We start from the raw sequence: 15,806 nt of genomic DNA on the forward strand, positions 1-15,806 counted from the left end.
GTGGTGGCCAGAGGGACAGATCCTGGGGCTCCGCTCACCTCCTTGGTCTGAGCTGCTCCAGGTGCCGTGCTGTCATCTCAGGGGAAAACACACCTGAATTTCCTTTGCCTCTGGGCAGAGCTATTCTTAGCCCACCAGCGCCTTTCAGCAAGACACCCTGTGAAATGTGTGGTGACCTGATCCACTCAGGGAGAAGAGCCGGGCTGGCCCAGGTGCATGGGTGCAGGATGAGACCCGGTGGTCTGGGACTCATCCTCTCCATTCTCCCAGCACCCACCGCCAGCAAAGAGCGGGTGGGCGAGCTGGCTGTCAGCGTGGGAGGTGATGGCGGTGGAATTTGCCACAGAGTGATGAGCACAGCTCCCATGCCTTGGCTGAGAGCTGCCGTGGAAAAGGTGGTTGCTGGTTCTGCAGTGGGCCAGCTTGACATATCTTGCAAGGCTTGCTGCTGGATTGCTCCGCAGCCCTTGACTGACCGGCGGGTTGGGTACAGGGACCAAGGGGGTCTTCCCAACGCTGGGCTGCTGAGGAGACCCGCCTGGACAAATAAGACCCTTCCAAACAACATGTTTATGAGAAGGGCACGGTGCCCACTGTTCCCAGATGGGAGCCTGCTGCCTCCCTCCCCATCCTCATCCCACCAAGCCCTTGCCTGGTGGTAGGGCGAGGTCTGTGTTGGCTGCGGGGTCTGGTGCTGCCTTCCTGGCCCCACCGTGTTGGCTTTTGCACTTGGAGTGGGCTCAGCACACCAATGCTTTGTAAGCCAGATGCTGGAGACCAGCAACCGCACCTGGTAGTTTATTTGCTCTTCAGGTCATGCAGCTGCCTGCTGCTTCATTAAACCTTGGAAAACATCTTTTGCAGGCAGCCACAATGCTGAATAAACCTAGTTTCTTAGCAAACCAAAAGGTCTTAAACCAAGCAAGCAGACTGCAGCAGATACCCAGGCCACTTGACCTCAACGGGGAGGGAGAACCGGTGCAGGAGGATGCTGTGGCTTTTGGGCAGGCTGCCAGTCTCATGGACAGCAGCAGGTCTCCTTGCATGGGGTAATGCAGAGAGGTGTCACGGGGAGACATCAGCCGCCTTCCCTCCCTGGTGGCTGCAGAGACCACCAGCCAGGCACAGGGACGAGGGCTGGCATGGGGCCAGGCATGGTTGCTGAGACCTCGGGTTCAAGAAGGCGGCATTCGGCCCTTGTGGGGTTTGTTAATAATTTGTCCATAAAAGCTGGGGGCTCGGGGCAAAGGGGTGAGTTACAGCAAGGACCCAGCAAGCTCAGGGTCCCCCCTCTTCCCCCTTGGCACAGGCTCCCTGCCCGGGATGGAGAAGGTTTGTAAAGCAGAGAGCAAACAAGTCTCTTCCGCCTACAGCTTTCATGGACCGATATGTCTCCAAAATCTGGGTGAGCGTTAGCAGGAGGCTGAATGTCAAGGCAGAGGTTTACAGGCGCTGGCAGGTTGCATAGCGTGCTGAGCGGGCACCACCAGGAACCCAAACGTTGCCGTCCCTGAAGGACTTGCTCGCTTAATATATCCACCCAGATGTATAAGCAGACGGGGTAGGGCAATGCCTTAATAGTAGTGAGAGTGTAAGTTGGTCTCCTGGAGCGTTAGAGTTATTGGGAAAAGCAGTATGTGCTGAAATAGGCAGTCCTGCTTACTAAATCTGTAATTCCAGCTCTGGCTATATTTTTGTCTTTCTAATAATAAGTGCAAATATAGTAAGGATGAATCACAGGCTGCAGGCTTCAGGGTTTTTTTCCCCTCCTTTCTCTGTGAATCCATCATGTGGGAGAGAGGGGCTGGCAGAGAAAAGAAGCTCAGACCCAGGGGAGATCCTGTCCCAAGCAAGTCTAAACCGATACCCTTGCACCTCTGCGTGCCATCGATCCCGACCAGGAGCCAGCAGTCCCTTGCACTCCGATTGCCTCCAGTATTTCATCCCACTAGCGTAACACTCCTGCCCAGGGATGTTTCCCTGCTGGGACCCTCCTGGACCGTTCCCAAACCAGTGGACCTGTCCCATCCCTGTCTGCATCCCAGGGCTTGTATATCCCCACATCGTGATTTGCCTGCTGGGAATTTTTTGCTTTGTTGCAAGGACCTTTTGCAAAAGTTAATGCTTTCCTTTCGCTGGAGAGCTCTTCGGCTGATCTGCCAGAACACATTTCACACGCTTCTCCTAAAATTATGCCCTTTGCTTTTCTCGGCGTTCAAGCTGAAGCGGAGCCCAGCGTGCCGGCGGCATGCGAGGAGAGAGCTCGCTGGCTATGCCCGGCTCCGGGGCCAGTGGAGCAATGGGTTAAGCGTTGCCCAAATGAGCATTCGCTGGCTGGTGGCTCCCAGGGCAGAGGACCGGAGAGGTGGGAGGGCTGGGAAGTGCAGAGCCAGGGAGCCGTGGGGTGACAGCAGGGGTCTGTGCTGGACATTTCAGGACATGGTTTAATGGGCATGGTTGACAGTTGGACTCAATGATCTTAAAGGTCTATTCCAACCTAAATGATTCTATGATTCTATGACTTCGTGGATGCCCTCAGTGGGGAGCGGAGGGTGGATCAGAGCATCCCTTGAAGCAAAACAGGTTTCAACACTTCCCCTTCCGCAGCGCACATAAGCCAGAGTTCAAAGTACACCACAGTTTGGGCACGAGCATTTTAGCTGCGGATGGCTCTGGTTTTGGGCTGAAAGCAAGGGCTGAGCTAAAGATAAGCTGCTCTTAACACCTCCCAGGCCAGTAGTCCCCCCGAGTTTCTCTCTACTGGAGCCCACCCATACTGGGCTGTAGACACCCTCTGCACAGCCCTAAGCCACCTCCCGCATTGCCACCGCCATTCTCCAGGCTGGGAGCGGGGACACGGGACGTGCCCCAGCAGTTCCCAGTGGCTGAGGGAGCAGAGCGCCCTGGCTGTGGTGCGAGAGGCGACGAGCAGGGGGGTCCCACAGCAAGTGACCCCCAGGGGCAAGGGGGGTCTCTCCTGAGCATGGGGTCAGTGCCCAGTTGGTTGCGGCGGACACCCACTGTCACGGGGAGGTGGTGTCCAGGGAGCCCTTTCACTGCTGCCCCCCACGGCCATTTGGCATCAGAGCTGGGATGGGGCTCGGGTGGGCAGGGGAGTGCTGGGGACAGGTCAGCACCGCTCCCAGGGAACTGACCTGGCACACACCCCGCTGCTCTCCAAGTCCCTGGAAAGGCTCTCCGCAGCCTCCTGGCACAATGTGCCCGTGCACGTCGGCATCCCCCCACAGCCCTTGCACCCCCTGCGTCCCCCCAATCCCCTCCATCTCCTGCAGCCCCTGCATCCCCCTGTGCGCCCTGCATCCCCCACCTCCTGCCACATCCCCTACATCCCTCTGCATCCCCCAAATCCCCTGCACCCTTCCATCCCCCACATCCCACCAGTCTCTATAACCTCCCACATCGCTGCATTCCCCCAGTCCAGACATGCATGTGGGTTACAAGGAGCTTATGATTACCCCCAGCCACCTTAAACTGTAAATGAGGACATTCAGGGTTTACCCTCCACCAGCAGGAGCCCCCCGCAAATATCCCTGTTGGGGAATGCCACGGGAGGATCCTGATTCAGCCCTGCCACTGGCCCTCCCTGGCTGATGCCAGCACTAAGCAGCTAGTTATGACTGTCGTCTCTGTGGTTAGAGCTGATTAAATACATCTTAAATGACTCATTGGGGAATTTTTATTATTTTTTTTAATAACTCATGGTGTCACTACAGGGCCCGAAGTTTGCTTCACTGAGTTTGTTTCCCCGTTTCCTTGCAGAGATAAATAATTGAGGAGCTGAACAGCAAACCAGAAACCCAGAGAGACCATTACCGGGAATATGCTGGGAAATGTGTCACCCCAGCAGCATTTATAGATCTCATTTTTATATTAGTGGGGAGGGGAGCAGAGAGAAGAGGGAATTTGGCAGAAGGGGATTGAGGGGGGGGCAGGCCTGGGGGGCTGGGGGGGAGCTCTGGGGGGGCTTTGAGGGGGGCAACAGGTCTCTCCTTCCCTCTCATCTCACTCCACTGCTCCAGCCCTTTCTGACCCTCCCCGCAATGGGATTGCCCAGCTTCAAAACTATGCTCCCTCTTGTTTGGAATGGGAAGTGCTTTCAGCATCTCCCACTGCAAATAAGCCGGGAGCACCTCAGGGGAGGGCAACGATGGCCACGAGGGGCCAGCGAGGCTCACTGGCCATGGCCATCCCTCCTGTGCCCATCCTTTGCCCCTGCTCTGCTCCAGGGAAGGGGACTGGGCCCCCTGCATGAGGGCTATGGTCCATGGTGGACACCCCTGGGGATGCTCACAGGGAAAGCAAACCTCTCAGCTAGGGAAAGCAGCATTAAAAAAACCCCGAAAAATTATTCAAATATTTGAATTTACCCAATACCCAAATTTACCAGTGCTGCATTTAAAGCACCTGCTTTAAAGTTACCCTAACTTCGTGAAGGAATTAACAGCCTTGTAAACTCTTATCAAAAATATTATTAGTATCAAAGAATAAGAGTTACAGGGTTTTTTTGGAGGAAGAAAAAGATGCTCTTTTGCATGTCACCCCCACCATAAACTCCTATTTCAATTGCCATCCTGAGCCTGGTCTCGGCCACAGCTTTTGGCTGCAGGTGCCTTCATCCCGGAGTTTCGCTGCTCCGCGAAATGCTGGTGCTTCCCAAATCAGGAAGCGGCATCTGGGTAGTGGCACCCAGTCAGACTGCAACCCCCGCAGGGAAGGAAACGAGAAAGACATCTGCATCACTGAAACCTTTCAGGACGGGGGGGGGGAAGATGGGGGAATCTCCTGAAAAATCCCACCTGCTCTTCCCTGCCTGCAGCCCTCCTCCCAACATGCCTCCCATGGCTGTCACCCAAACCCCTGCTCTCGACCATCGATCTGGGCTCAGAATAGCTCCCGCCAGCAGCCAGCGAGCTGCAGCCGGCTGACACTGGAGCTGCTGGATGAAGGACATGGGGCTCACTCCCACGGCACCCCGCTGCCGGTGACCGCCCCCAGCCCTGCACCCCTCTGGCTGCATCCCTGGCTCCCAGCCCCATGCTTGGAAAAAAGGGGGAAAAAGGGGAAATAACATAAAGCAGGTGGAAAGGACAAGGATGCAGTGTGGGCTTGTAGCAGGGTGGGCTGCGCCATGTGCTCCAGCTCCGACACCAGCCACCTCACCGCCTGGCCGATCCCTTTTTGGGGGGGGGTGTCCAAAAGTGGACCCTGACTTTTGGGGGTCTTCCACATCCCACGTGCATTTCCACAGCCCTTTGGGAGCAGCGCAGTGGGGTGACCCACCTCCCGGCAAGAGGAGAGCCCTGCATCCCTCGGAGGTGTCCCTGGCGGGGGGGGGGTTGGTCCCTGTCATGGCATTGCCTTGACGGGAGCGCAGAGGCTCTCCCCGCGCAATCTGCCTGTCGCTGCTGATCACTTCAGGTGTCAGACAGGGTTTGTGTCACTTGGTGGGGCTCCCCCCCTCCTTGCTAGCCGGGACTGGGGCGAAGAGCGGGTTTAAAACGACCTCACTTGCTGTGGGAGGGGGGGAGGTCACCCCCCGAAGCCCAGGGAACGTGCCAGGTTTGCCCTACGCCTGCCTTGGGGCCTCCTCTTGGAGCATCCCCGGAGCGGGGCCAGGCTGATGCCATGGCACAGGGCTGAGCATCCTCCTCCATGAGGCTGAGCATCATCCCTGCCCGGCACGTCCCTGTCCCTGCATCCCCGGGGTGCGATGGGGGGGCAAAGGCCCGGGCACCCCAAGAGCACTGGGGGCAGCGGCCGGGGGCAGGATGGGGGTTTCCCTCAGACCCCCCTCGCATCTCCCCCACCGGCCCCGGGTGCACCCGCAGCATCGCAGGTGGCTCTGGAGGCAGGTGCCATCGCCGCGGGGCTCGGGGAAGGGGCTGGCGAAAGGGTTTGGAGGGGTTTGGCTGCAGGTGGGGTTTCTCCAGGGAGGTGAGGCCGAGAGCATCGCCGTCCCTGTCCGACCGCTTTGGTCCCCGAGGTCAGGTTTTGGGTGCTCCCCTGCAAACCCCGGGGTGGTGGCCTTGCTCTGCGGTGCCGGGGAAAATGTGGGGCTGTCCCTTGGCCAGCCCCTTCTGCCAGGGGAGCTGCTGCCCGCTCACCGCAGCCCCTCAGGTGGTTTTTGGCTGTCTCCCCTGCTCTTGCCCCCCTGCAAAACCGCTCGCTGAGCACGGCCAGCAAAGCGGGGAGCAGCGGGGGTGGCCCCGGGGGAGAGCATCAGCCCATGAAGGCAGCGAGGAAACCCCCTCTGCACCGGGCACCTGGGCGGGCACCGTGCCCCCTCCCACCGCTCCCCCGGCACCCTAAAACACCTGGAGATGGCGGGGGGTGGGGGGAGGGCGGCCAGTGCCACGTCTCAGCATCTCCCCAGCGTGCCCATGGACCAAAGTGATCCTGACACTGAGTGAAGGAAAGGGAGGCTGATCGAAGCTGGGTGCTATTTTTTTTTTCTTTTCTTTTTTTTTTTTTTTTAATCTTTCCTTAAGTGCGAACACCATCTGGCTCCCCCAGCTCTGTCAGCGCTTCCAGTCCCCAGGCAGCTTCACTCCTCCTAATTACTGTCATTAGGCAGTGGGTAGCAATTAGGGAGGGATGCTGATGAGCAGCATCAGGAAGGCCGTGGTCCCCAACAGCCTCGCACGGGGCTGGGGGGGGGGGGGGCTGGGCAGCATCTTCTCCCCAGCCTGGGGCCTTTTCCAGCTGGGGAGCTTGGCAGGTAGCGGGGCAGTTTCTTCTTTGGTAGAGGCTGATGGGGAGGCGATGGGGAAGGGAGGTGCTGGCTGGTGGGACCAGGTCCCAGGGAGTCCCCGCAGAGGCCTGACACCACTGGGGATGGGCTGCTCTGGGCAGTGGGGCAATGGTAGAGGTGCTCAGTGCTGCTGGGGGAAGGAGCAGCAGCTTGCTGCATCCCACTGTGCCCCTGGTTGTCCCACCACTCCGTGCTTGCCCTGCCCGCAGGCGTCCAGCCACCAACAACCATTTCTCCAGGGCAGCCCAGAGGCCGCGGCGATGGGCACCACAGCCAGATCCACCAGCAGCCGTTTCTCCCAGGCAACCAGAGGCCATGGTGATGGGCTGCGTGGCCAGAGTCAGGCCCAGCCATCACCCTTCTCTCTGGCCAAAGCGGGGCTGGCCGCTAGCCTGCCTGGCCCTCCCCAGCTCCCCTTGCTGCATTTGTGCATTCACCCTCCCATGCAGCTCCCCTGCAGCCATGCAGGCCGGCGTGTGGTGTCAGTGCCACCTCGTGGCAGGCGCCCCGGGACTCTCATCGTCACCCACGGGTGTCCCCCGGCGATTGCAGGGGCACCCACGGCCTCCCTCTGCCATGGCTGGCGCTGGGAAGCGGGTGGTAGGGAAGGCTCCTGTGGGGTGCGATGAGGTCCGTGCCCCACGGGCGGGTGATGGGGTGGCCACGCAGCCCTGGTTGTCTTGCAGCAAGTGAGGGGGATCGGGGGCTGTACCCAGGGACCGGCGGTCCCTGTTGGACGTTGGCCATTGGAGTATTGCTTTGTGCATGGGATAAAATGGTGCCCACCTTGCCCTGCCTGCTGTTGAGGTCCAGCACCCACAGAAAGCCCGTGGAAGGGCAATATGGGTCTCTGGACGTGCTTTGGGCTGGAGTAGCTGGGCCTGTGGGTGAACTACCAGGAGACCAAACTGGTGGGTGAACCAGCAATGGGGGGAGAGAGGAGAAAGGGAGGGGAGAAGGGCCCAGACGGAGAGGCTGGTGGAAGAAGCCGAGCACTTTGGAGGCCGGGGAGCCTGTGGGATTGAGGAGGGTTTCACAGACGTGACTGGTGGCTGCAGAAGACCTTCAGCCAGGGTCCCCCCCGGTGCCTTCCCTCCCTGTGCCTCCACACTTTGTCGGCCAGCTGGCTCCTGCCTTTAGGACCAGGGGTGAAAACCACCCCCCATCCCTAGGGACACAAAGGTTTCCGTCCTTTACCACCAGCATCGTTGGTGGGACTTGCAGGAGCTCAAATACCACAATGACCTCCACCATAGAAGGGTCAGTGGTGTTGAAATGGCTGGAGATATGCCTGAGATGGTTTTGCAGCAAGGAGGAGCCCTGGCTCCTTCCTCCTGCCCTGGGGTTTCCTCAGACTTTCCCCCGGCTCTCTCCAAAACCCTGTGTCCTGTGGCGAGGTTAAGTCCGGCCTCGCCACCTTTCTAGGCAGTTGTGCGGGCACCGGGCTGGGGAGGAAGCACAGCTCCTGCCTTGCAGGAGGAAGTGAGAAACTGCTGTGGAAAGTCAAAGACGGGCAACATCCCCCCCCAAAACCACTTGCCCCACTCCTCGTCCTGTCAGCCAGCTCCCGGGGTGGCCGCAGGGCAGATGGAGGTGGCCGAGCTCAGCCGGTCCCCAGCCACACATGTGGCCGTGCACAGGGGACGTGCTGGTGAAGCCGGTGCAGAGGGAGCCTCTCCAGATCAAGGTCCTGCTGTACCCCCGGGACCGCCGTGCTGGAGACCTCTGAAGCCAAGGGAATGGGGATTGAGAAGCCACCTCCCCATACAGACCTCTGAGTGTGCATTGGCAGCAGGTTCACTTTAATTTTTACAGCCATATTTTTGATCTCCATTCCCTCTGCAATCCATGGAGATGAGACGGACAGCCCCCTGACCTGCACATAAGGATGGAGAAGCACGAACAGAGGGGCTTGCAAATCCCTCCCAGGTCCAGGCAGACAGGCAGGCCAGGCAGAAGGGGAGCCTTGCCCCACCACGGCTGGCAGTTGGGCAGGTAGGATGTGGGGAAGATGCCCCACGTGCCATAACAGAGAGGGGATCTGAAGGGTACTTGCCGGCTGAGAGGAATCCAATGTGGATCAAAATGCTGCTTCTGCACACTGCAGATGCTGGCAGCGTCCCGTAGAGGAGATGCCTGGCTGAAGCTCTAGCAGAAATGAGAGCAAAAGCCCTTACCTGAGCAGAGAGAGGGGCTTTTTCAACAGGATTTGTATGGGAGTTTCTTTTTCAAATCGCCACACCGGTCAGGGTGGACAGCACATCTGCAGGGCTGAGCTGCAGCAGTCACTGGGTGGGAAGTGGGAGATGCTCCTGACGGTCCAGCTCCATTTCCCTCTCGCCCCCATTTCCCATGAAGCAGGTTGCTCTGTCTCCCACGAGCAGTCCTTCTTCCAGCTCCAAAATGTCCCCCGGCCTGGCTTCAGCTCATTTCCCCACTCCAGATGCACAAAGGTTGCTCAAAGTCACTTCACAGGGCTGGGTGCGGAGCATGGGGATGAGGAGATGCCCGATTCGTGCCATGGGGGGGATACCCCTCCTGTGACAGGCAGCACGCCTGCTGCAGATAACTGGGAGCCCAGCACTGGAGCCTCCACAGCTCCTGCCAGCAAGCCACAGGTGCCTGGAGCCCCAGGACACAGTTGCTGGGCACGTGGCCCCTCACCATCCTCAGCCCCCAGGCTGAGATGGGGACCCATCCCATTCCGGGTCATGCGGAGCATCAGCCGGATGAAGGCTCACCTCCACCAGCGTGTTTAGGTCTGGGACAGCAGTTGTAGTGAGGAATTGGGGTCTTGGCGCCCGTGGCAGTGCCTGTGGTTCCCCTTATGGGAAGGATGCTGCGAGTCCACCTCCAGTGGCGTGGGGAGGGGAGAAGAGGGAGGGTCACCCTTCAACAGCAGTGTCTGGTCCTGCAGCCTCAGAAGAGAGCTCAGGCTTGGGCAGGGAGTCACCTTCCCGTCATCAGAGGGACATCGCCTCCGCACAGTGCCACCGGGCGACCCTACTGTGAGCTGTGGCCCTTGGTGGCCCATTGGCACTTGGCAGCAGTGCTCCCACACCTTGCTTGGCCACCTCTGCTTGGTCCCTGAAGTTTCTCAGGCGAGGAAGCTGCCTCACCAAAGGAAGAGCAGACCCAGACTGCCACCGAGATGGTGCTTCATGCAAATAACCCCGCAAAGCATTTCTAATTGCCTAATCACCCCCTCCAGGGCCAGCAGGGTTTCTCACCCAAAGCATCGGCCTGGCTCTTGTTCAGCCAGGGGGTTCAGCTGCTGTAATTACTTGGGAACAGCAATCCCACACTAACGAGTTCATTTCCAAAGCAGAGCCCTTCCTGTGCAGTAAAGCCACTTGTGGGCAGGTGAACAAGACCATCTACAGAGAAGTGTCTTGGACCAGCAATGCTGGCCAGCTCTTGCACGCAGGCAAAGCCTTGAAGACACTCACATAAATTAAGTCATCCCAACTACACTCACATCACTCCCTGCCTGGTTTTGCGTGGCCTGGAAACATCCATCCCAAGTGACACGTGGTATTTCTGCAGCCACAGTGAGCTGAAGTGACGGTTGTCTGGGGCCATAATGAGAAGCTCAGGGAGCTCCTCTAGACCAGCAGTCTCCATTGCCTGCCCCTGGTCCTCCCTGACTTCAGTGATCGCAAGTCAGAACAAAGACAGATTCCCCCCCTACCCCTTCCCTCCCTCACTCCCTGCTTGGGAAGACGGACTTGTTTCTCATCCCTGGGGTACCCGGCTGCAGAGGGGATTCCCATGAGCGCCGGTGGGTGCCTGCCGCTACATGAGAGTGCCCAGAGGGAGGAGAGATCTGGATATTACGGCATGCAGAAGATGGGGGCGGGCAGGACTGTGAATGGAGCAGATGCTGCTGGATGTGCCTTGCTCCACATGACCCCAAGCCTCCTTTTACTGAGGTCAGTAGCAAAAATCAAGTTAATGGCAGTGGTGTGGAATTTGGTCCTAATGTAACTCCCTGCCTCCCTCTCCATCTTCCTTCCCACCCCTTCTTCTGCTATTCCAGCCCCATGTTCCTCAGGAATCACCCATCCAGCAGCAGACCCGTCCTGGCACAAAGGCAGCCTTGCAAATGGCACAGCAGCCCCTGCCACGCTCTGTCCTCACCAGCCGCGTCTCCTCTTCCTCCTCCCAACGGTACGGCCGTGGCAGCTGTGGGCAGTTCAGCATAACTCGGCGTGATCCGCTTTGGCTTCCTCCAGTGCTTACAGGCATAACTTAGGACTCGGCACAACCGGGGACGTGGAAAAGGGCAGTCATCTTAGAAGGCTGATCTTGCTCAAGGCAAAACCTGGTCCTCAGACAGCTCATATCTGTGCAAGGCTTTGCCTGCCCTGGGGATGGGCTCTGGGCATCTGCAGGGAGCAGCTGGAGCGCTCCAGCCCCGTTCCTCCTGCTCTCAGGCTCTCTCCTCTCCGGTACAGTTCTGGGTGGTTTTGGTGGTGACCAGGGCTGCAGCCCCCAGCTCGGTGGCGGGCAGTGGGAAGCCGTGGTTGCACTCCTCATGCCGGGGGTACACAGCAGAGAGCAGGACGATGTCACCGTTGGCATCACCCTGGCAGCACGGCCTCCGTTTCGCCCCCGCTTTCCCGGGCAGCCCTGGCATCTTCAGGCCTCCATTGAGATGTGGGCACGGAGCTGGGGCTGGGGCCAGGGTGGCATCTCCCTCCAGCATGGCAGGGTCCTGGCAGCCCAGGCTGGGCAGGGGGCTGGTGGCATCCATGTTTGCTGGGAGGAGGCAAGAAAAGGGGGTTACTGGACTCACAAAGTGGGGCCAGGCAGGTCCCAGGGAGAGGGTCCAGTCCCTGGGGACACACAGGGGGCAAGATGGAGCTGAGCAGGAGGAGCCTGCAAGGTCCCCAATGCACCTCTCCTGCTGCAGAGCTCCTCCTGTTTATGACTGATGGGCTTTTTCCCCCCTAAAAAACAATAGGGAAAGGCAAAAACTTGCACTTGCACTTCGAGCCCTCTCGCTAAACCCTGCTGGTGGCAGATCAGCCCGGCCCTTGGCGGCTCACCCTCCCCGACCGCCTCCCACTTAAAAATAGACTTGTTTACATGCTTTGAACACAGGCGCATGCTGCTGGCCCCAAGCCTCCCATGACTTTCCATGCATCCAGTGCCGCAGCAGTGGGCTTGCTGGGGTGCGGAACAGGGGGGACAGGGACCAGGGCTTGCGGCAGGGGAGTAGCCGAGGGGTGCCTCCGATGCTCTCCCATCATGGCTGGACCTCTCTTGCCACTGGATTTCTCCCTTCTCTTTCATTTTTGGTATTTTTCCCAGGTGTGTGCTCGTCACAGGCTGTTGCAGCAACACTCAGTTTAGTGGAAAGGCCCCAGGTAATGTCCCCCCCGAGTCTGAGTCACCCGGCCGGCACCACCAGCAGCATGCAAGCAAGCCAGGGCACAAGGACTGGCTGCCCCCAGCCCCGCTGCCCACCAAAGGTACCCACCCAGGCAGTGGGGCAGTGGTGGGTGCCAGCATGCCCCAGGACGGCCCCTCGTGGGGGTCCCGGGGAGCCATATCCCCTTCCTGGGGATGGGGAGGCGTGAAGCCAGGGCGAGACCGTTTCCGAGAAGAGTGGCCAGGGTTGAGTCAGCGCTGGGGTGCGGGTCCCCGGGGGAGGAAACGGCTGCGTGGATGCCCCAACGGGATGAGCCATCGTGGGCCACCTTGGCCTCACTGCCCTGGAAATACTCTACCAGGAAAGGCTCAGCCCCATCCCTTGCCCCCCAGCCCTATTTTTGATGCCTTTGGGGACGACCCTGTGCAGCGCTCCGGTGTCCTCCCAGTGGGGCTGGCCCTGACACCGTTGGGGTCTTTGGGGCACGCGTTGGAGGGCACCGGGCATTCCAAGTGGGAATGGCAAGCTGGGCAGTCCTCACGGGACCCCCATTCGCAGCGCTGTGGGGAGAGGCTCCCTCCGTAGCCATCCCCAGATGCCCACCGCTGCCCCTGCATCCCCCCACTCCATCCACGGCCCTCCAGCTACCGGGGAGAGGGAGAGGCTCCTCACCACTGCTCTGTACGTGTCGCCCATGGAGAGGGACGGTGCCAGCAGGTGCTTTAAGCAAGCGAAGGCGTGGGGAGACCCGGCAAAGGGAGGGATGGTTCAGCAAGGTCACGCTGGCAGTCAGGTGCAGGTGTGGGCTCCCACCTGCGTGCGGGACACCATCACTCAGGGGGTGGCTCGGCTGCCCCAAAATGCCCCGGGGTGCCCGTGGAGCCTGTGTCGAGGTGGAGGAGCCGGCCTCGACAGGGATGCGCCTCAGGGGAGCCGGCGGCGAGTCACCCCAACTGCCGGGGGGTCCTCAGGGTGCTGTGACGGGGAGAGCAAGAGGTCCCCTACCTTCGGCCTCCTCGTCCGCTGCCTTCCTCTTCCTCCTCTGCTTCCCCACCTTGCAGGCCAGGAAGCCCCAGAGGGCGGCCAGGGCCAGGATGAGCCCCACCGCTGCTGGGACCCCGAAGATCAGGAGGGTGCTGGGCAGGTCCGCCGAGGGGATGGTGGGTGCCAGGGCGGAGGTGGGCGCTGCGCGGCCAGGCTCTGCTGTGGGGCAAGATGCCGGCAGCGTCAGGAGGGGGAGAGCTGGCGAGGGAAGGAGCGCGGCAGCGTTACCCACCTGGCCGGCCGGCCTTGGGGCCGGGGCGGCGGGGAAGGAGAGCGGCTCTTCACCGCTACCCACCCACCACCCGCAACAAACTGTCCCCCTGCCTGACGGGACCCTCGTCCCACCCGCTGTTGTCGCTGGCTGGCGGGAGATGAGGCCATCCTGCTCTTCCCATGGTCACCCCTGGGCCAGGCTGTGACCCCCCACCCCGCTGGGCTGGATCATCCCTCTTCTCCCCGCACTGCGTTCCCCTCGCTGGAACTGGCTGCCCTCTTCCTCTCTCCTCTTCCTCCAGGTGAAGCCAGAGCTCCATCCTCCGTTGCCACCTCCACTGCCATCAGCAGGAGAAGGTCCCCTCCGCCTGCCCACCCCTGGGGTGCCCCCAGCCCCCTTGGCCCACCAGCGCCCAGCCCCGGGGAGGTCGGTCCCTGGCCGCCCTCGTCCCCTTACTTGTGTTGTCCCTGAACAAGTCGGAGCACTTGACGCAGGACCTGGTCAGGAGGTCGAAGCACTGGGAGGAGAGGCAGGAGGAAGCACCGGTGGCTTTTCCTGATGAGGACATGGCAGAGTGGGAGCGAGAGCCCGGCTCCCGCATGGCGCGGCGGCGAAGGGGCCGCCCGAGTGTGAAATCGCAGCGCCTTGGGGCCCGTGGCAGAGGGAGATACAGTCTGTCAAGCTGCGTCGTCTCCCCTGGGGCTCGCGATCGCTGCGCTTGTCCTGGGGCGGATCTTCACCGGGGAGGAGGAGAGCAAATGCCCAAGCCCTACCCCTGCCTGCCTGCGCAACGCACCCTCAAACTACCCCTCTGCTCCAAAATATGCTTCCGAAATCCCCGCAGCCCCTGGCGTGCCCCAGCCGCGCAGCACCCTGTGCCCAGCGGCATGGCCCCCAGCCCGATGGTGTCACCTCCTCAGCCTTCGCCCTTCCCCAGCCCACCGCCCCCAACCCGGGCATGTCCCCAACCCACACCCTTCCTCGCTGGCTGGCGAAAAGCCCCCTCAGCATCCTCCAGTGCCTACAGCAGGCTTTCCTGTGCCCAGACCTTTACAAGACCCCATCCCAGGGCCACCGATCTGGCTTGGATGGAAAATCCAGAAAAGGACCGGAGGAGAAAAGAGTGCAGGGGTGCTGAGGTTTCCCCTTTGAAAAGTTCCCACTGCCCGCAGGACACGGCCTGTTAGTGACTGCCGCATGCGCAGGCCAACTGTTGTGTGTTCTCCACCTCTCCTAATGATGGTGCTCACCACCATCTTGCTCTCTCTAACTCCCCCAACCCAGACCTAGACCTGTGGCAAGGACCCTCCCAGCCCATTAGCACCACGTCTCATTCTCCAGGGTTCAGAGCTGGCTCTGCTCAGTAACTGCCCAGGGCATGGGCAAAGCAGGTCACACCAAGCAAGTCTGGTCCCCATACCCTTGGAAGGGACTAAATAAACCCTTAATGGTCCTAGGTGTTCCTGATCAGGAGCAGGAGAAACGTCCTGCCACCAGTACCTGTCACTCCGGCTGCATCTCCTGCCCTACCAGCAGCATCCCCGGAGGGTGGCTTGCACCAGGGCAGCACCGAAGCAGCCTCAGCACCATCTCAGCTCTCCCCGCCGGGTGCCGCAGGGCTCTGGGCAAGTGAAAGTCCCGACCAAAACCGGTCGCTGCCCGCCGGTTCCACGCCTGATGCGATTTCACTTCCCTCTCCAGCTGGCGTGCCCAGCCACTTGCTCCCTTGCCCCTCGCACACGTGCACATGCGCCTGGCTGTCAGGGAGCGCTCTGCCCAGCTGCGCTGTGCCAAGCCCGGGGGACTGCGGGCTCCTCCAAGGAGCTGTGAGAGCCCGACTGCCATTCCTGCACCTGTGACTCAGTTATTCCCCCTCCACGTTAGTCAAAGTAAAACTCCCCAATTGAGCAGGGACACTCCAAGCACTTCCCTCTCTCAGCACGGCCCTGAGCTCTGAAGCCAGGAGCAGCACAGCTAGCTCGGCACCCTCCACCTCGATGCTCGCGCTGAACGGGCTACGCTCGCCCCTGCGCTGGTACCTGCTGGGGGAGGACATCTCTCCGTATCCCACCTCACCCAGCTCCCTGCCTCTCATGTGCCATGGGCAAGGATCGGGGCTGTGGTGCAAGCACGGGAGCAGGAGGGGCATGCGTTCAGTGGCAGGGTGCACTGGGAGCATCCTGGGGGGGTGGGGTGTCAGAAAGCCACAGCAGGGAGGGCTGAGGGGTCAGGAGAAAAGCTCAGGCTCGCTCCAGGCCACAGCTGAGCTCCACAGCGGAGAGCCTCAGGGAGGAGAGGGCACCTGGAGTGCTTGCTGTCCCTGGCAGCCAGCTCACAGAAGCGTAAGGGTAGGGACTAGGGAGCAGAAAACATCTTGCCTTGTGGACTGGTGGGGCTGG

The 15,806-nt window shown here is 60.5% G+C and overlaps 1 protein-coding gene across 1 annotated transcript; it reads right to left on the reverse strand.

Annotated features, from left to right (window-relative positions):
- Positions 1–8,553: 8,553 nt before the first annotated feature.
- TNFRSF13C (TNF receptor superfamily member 13C) lies at positions 8,554–15,192 on the reverse strand. The gene is made up of 3 exons (XM_052790544.1): positions 13,864–15,192; positions 13,155–13,391; positions 8,554–11,533 (listed from the first exon to the last, which is right to left on the reverse strand). The coding sequence occupies exons 1-3, from the start codon at positions 14,006–14,008 to the stop codon at positions 11,205–11,207; spliced, it is 711 nt and encodes a 236-aa protein (XP_052646504.1). The 5' UTR covers positions 14,009–15,192; the 3' UTR covers positions 8,554–11,204.
- Positions 15,193–15,806: the final 614 nt, after the last annotated feature.

The sequence above is a fragment of the Harpia harpyja genome, chromosome 6 (assembly GCF_026419915.1).
Source record: "Harpia harpyja isolate bHarHar1 chromosome 6, bHarHar1 primary haplotype, whole genome shotgun sequence".
Taxonomy (NCBI): Eukaryota; Metazoa; Chordata; class Aves; order Accipitriformes; family Accipitridae; genus Harpia; species Harpia harpyja.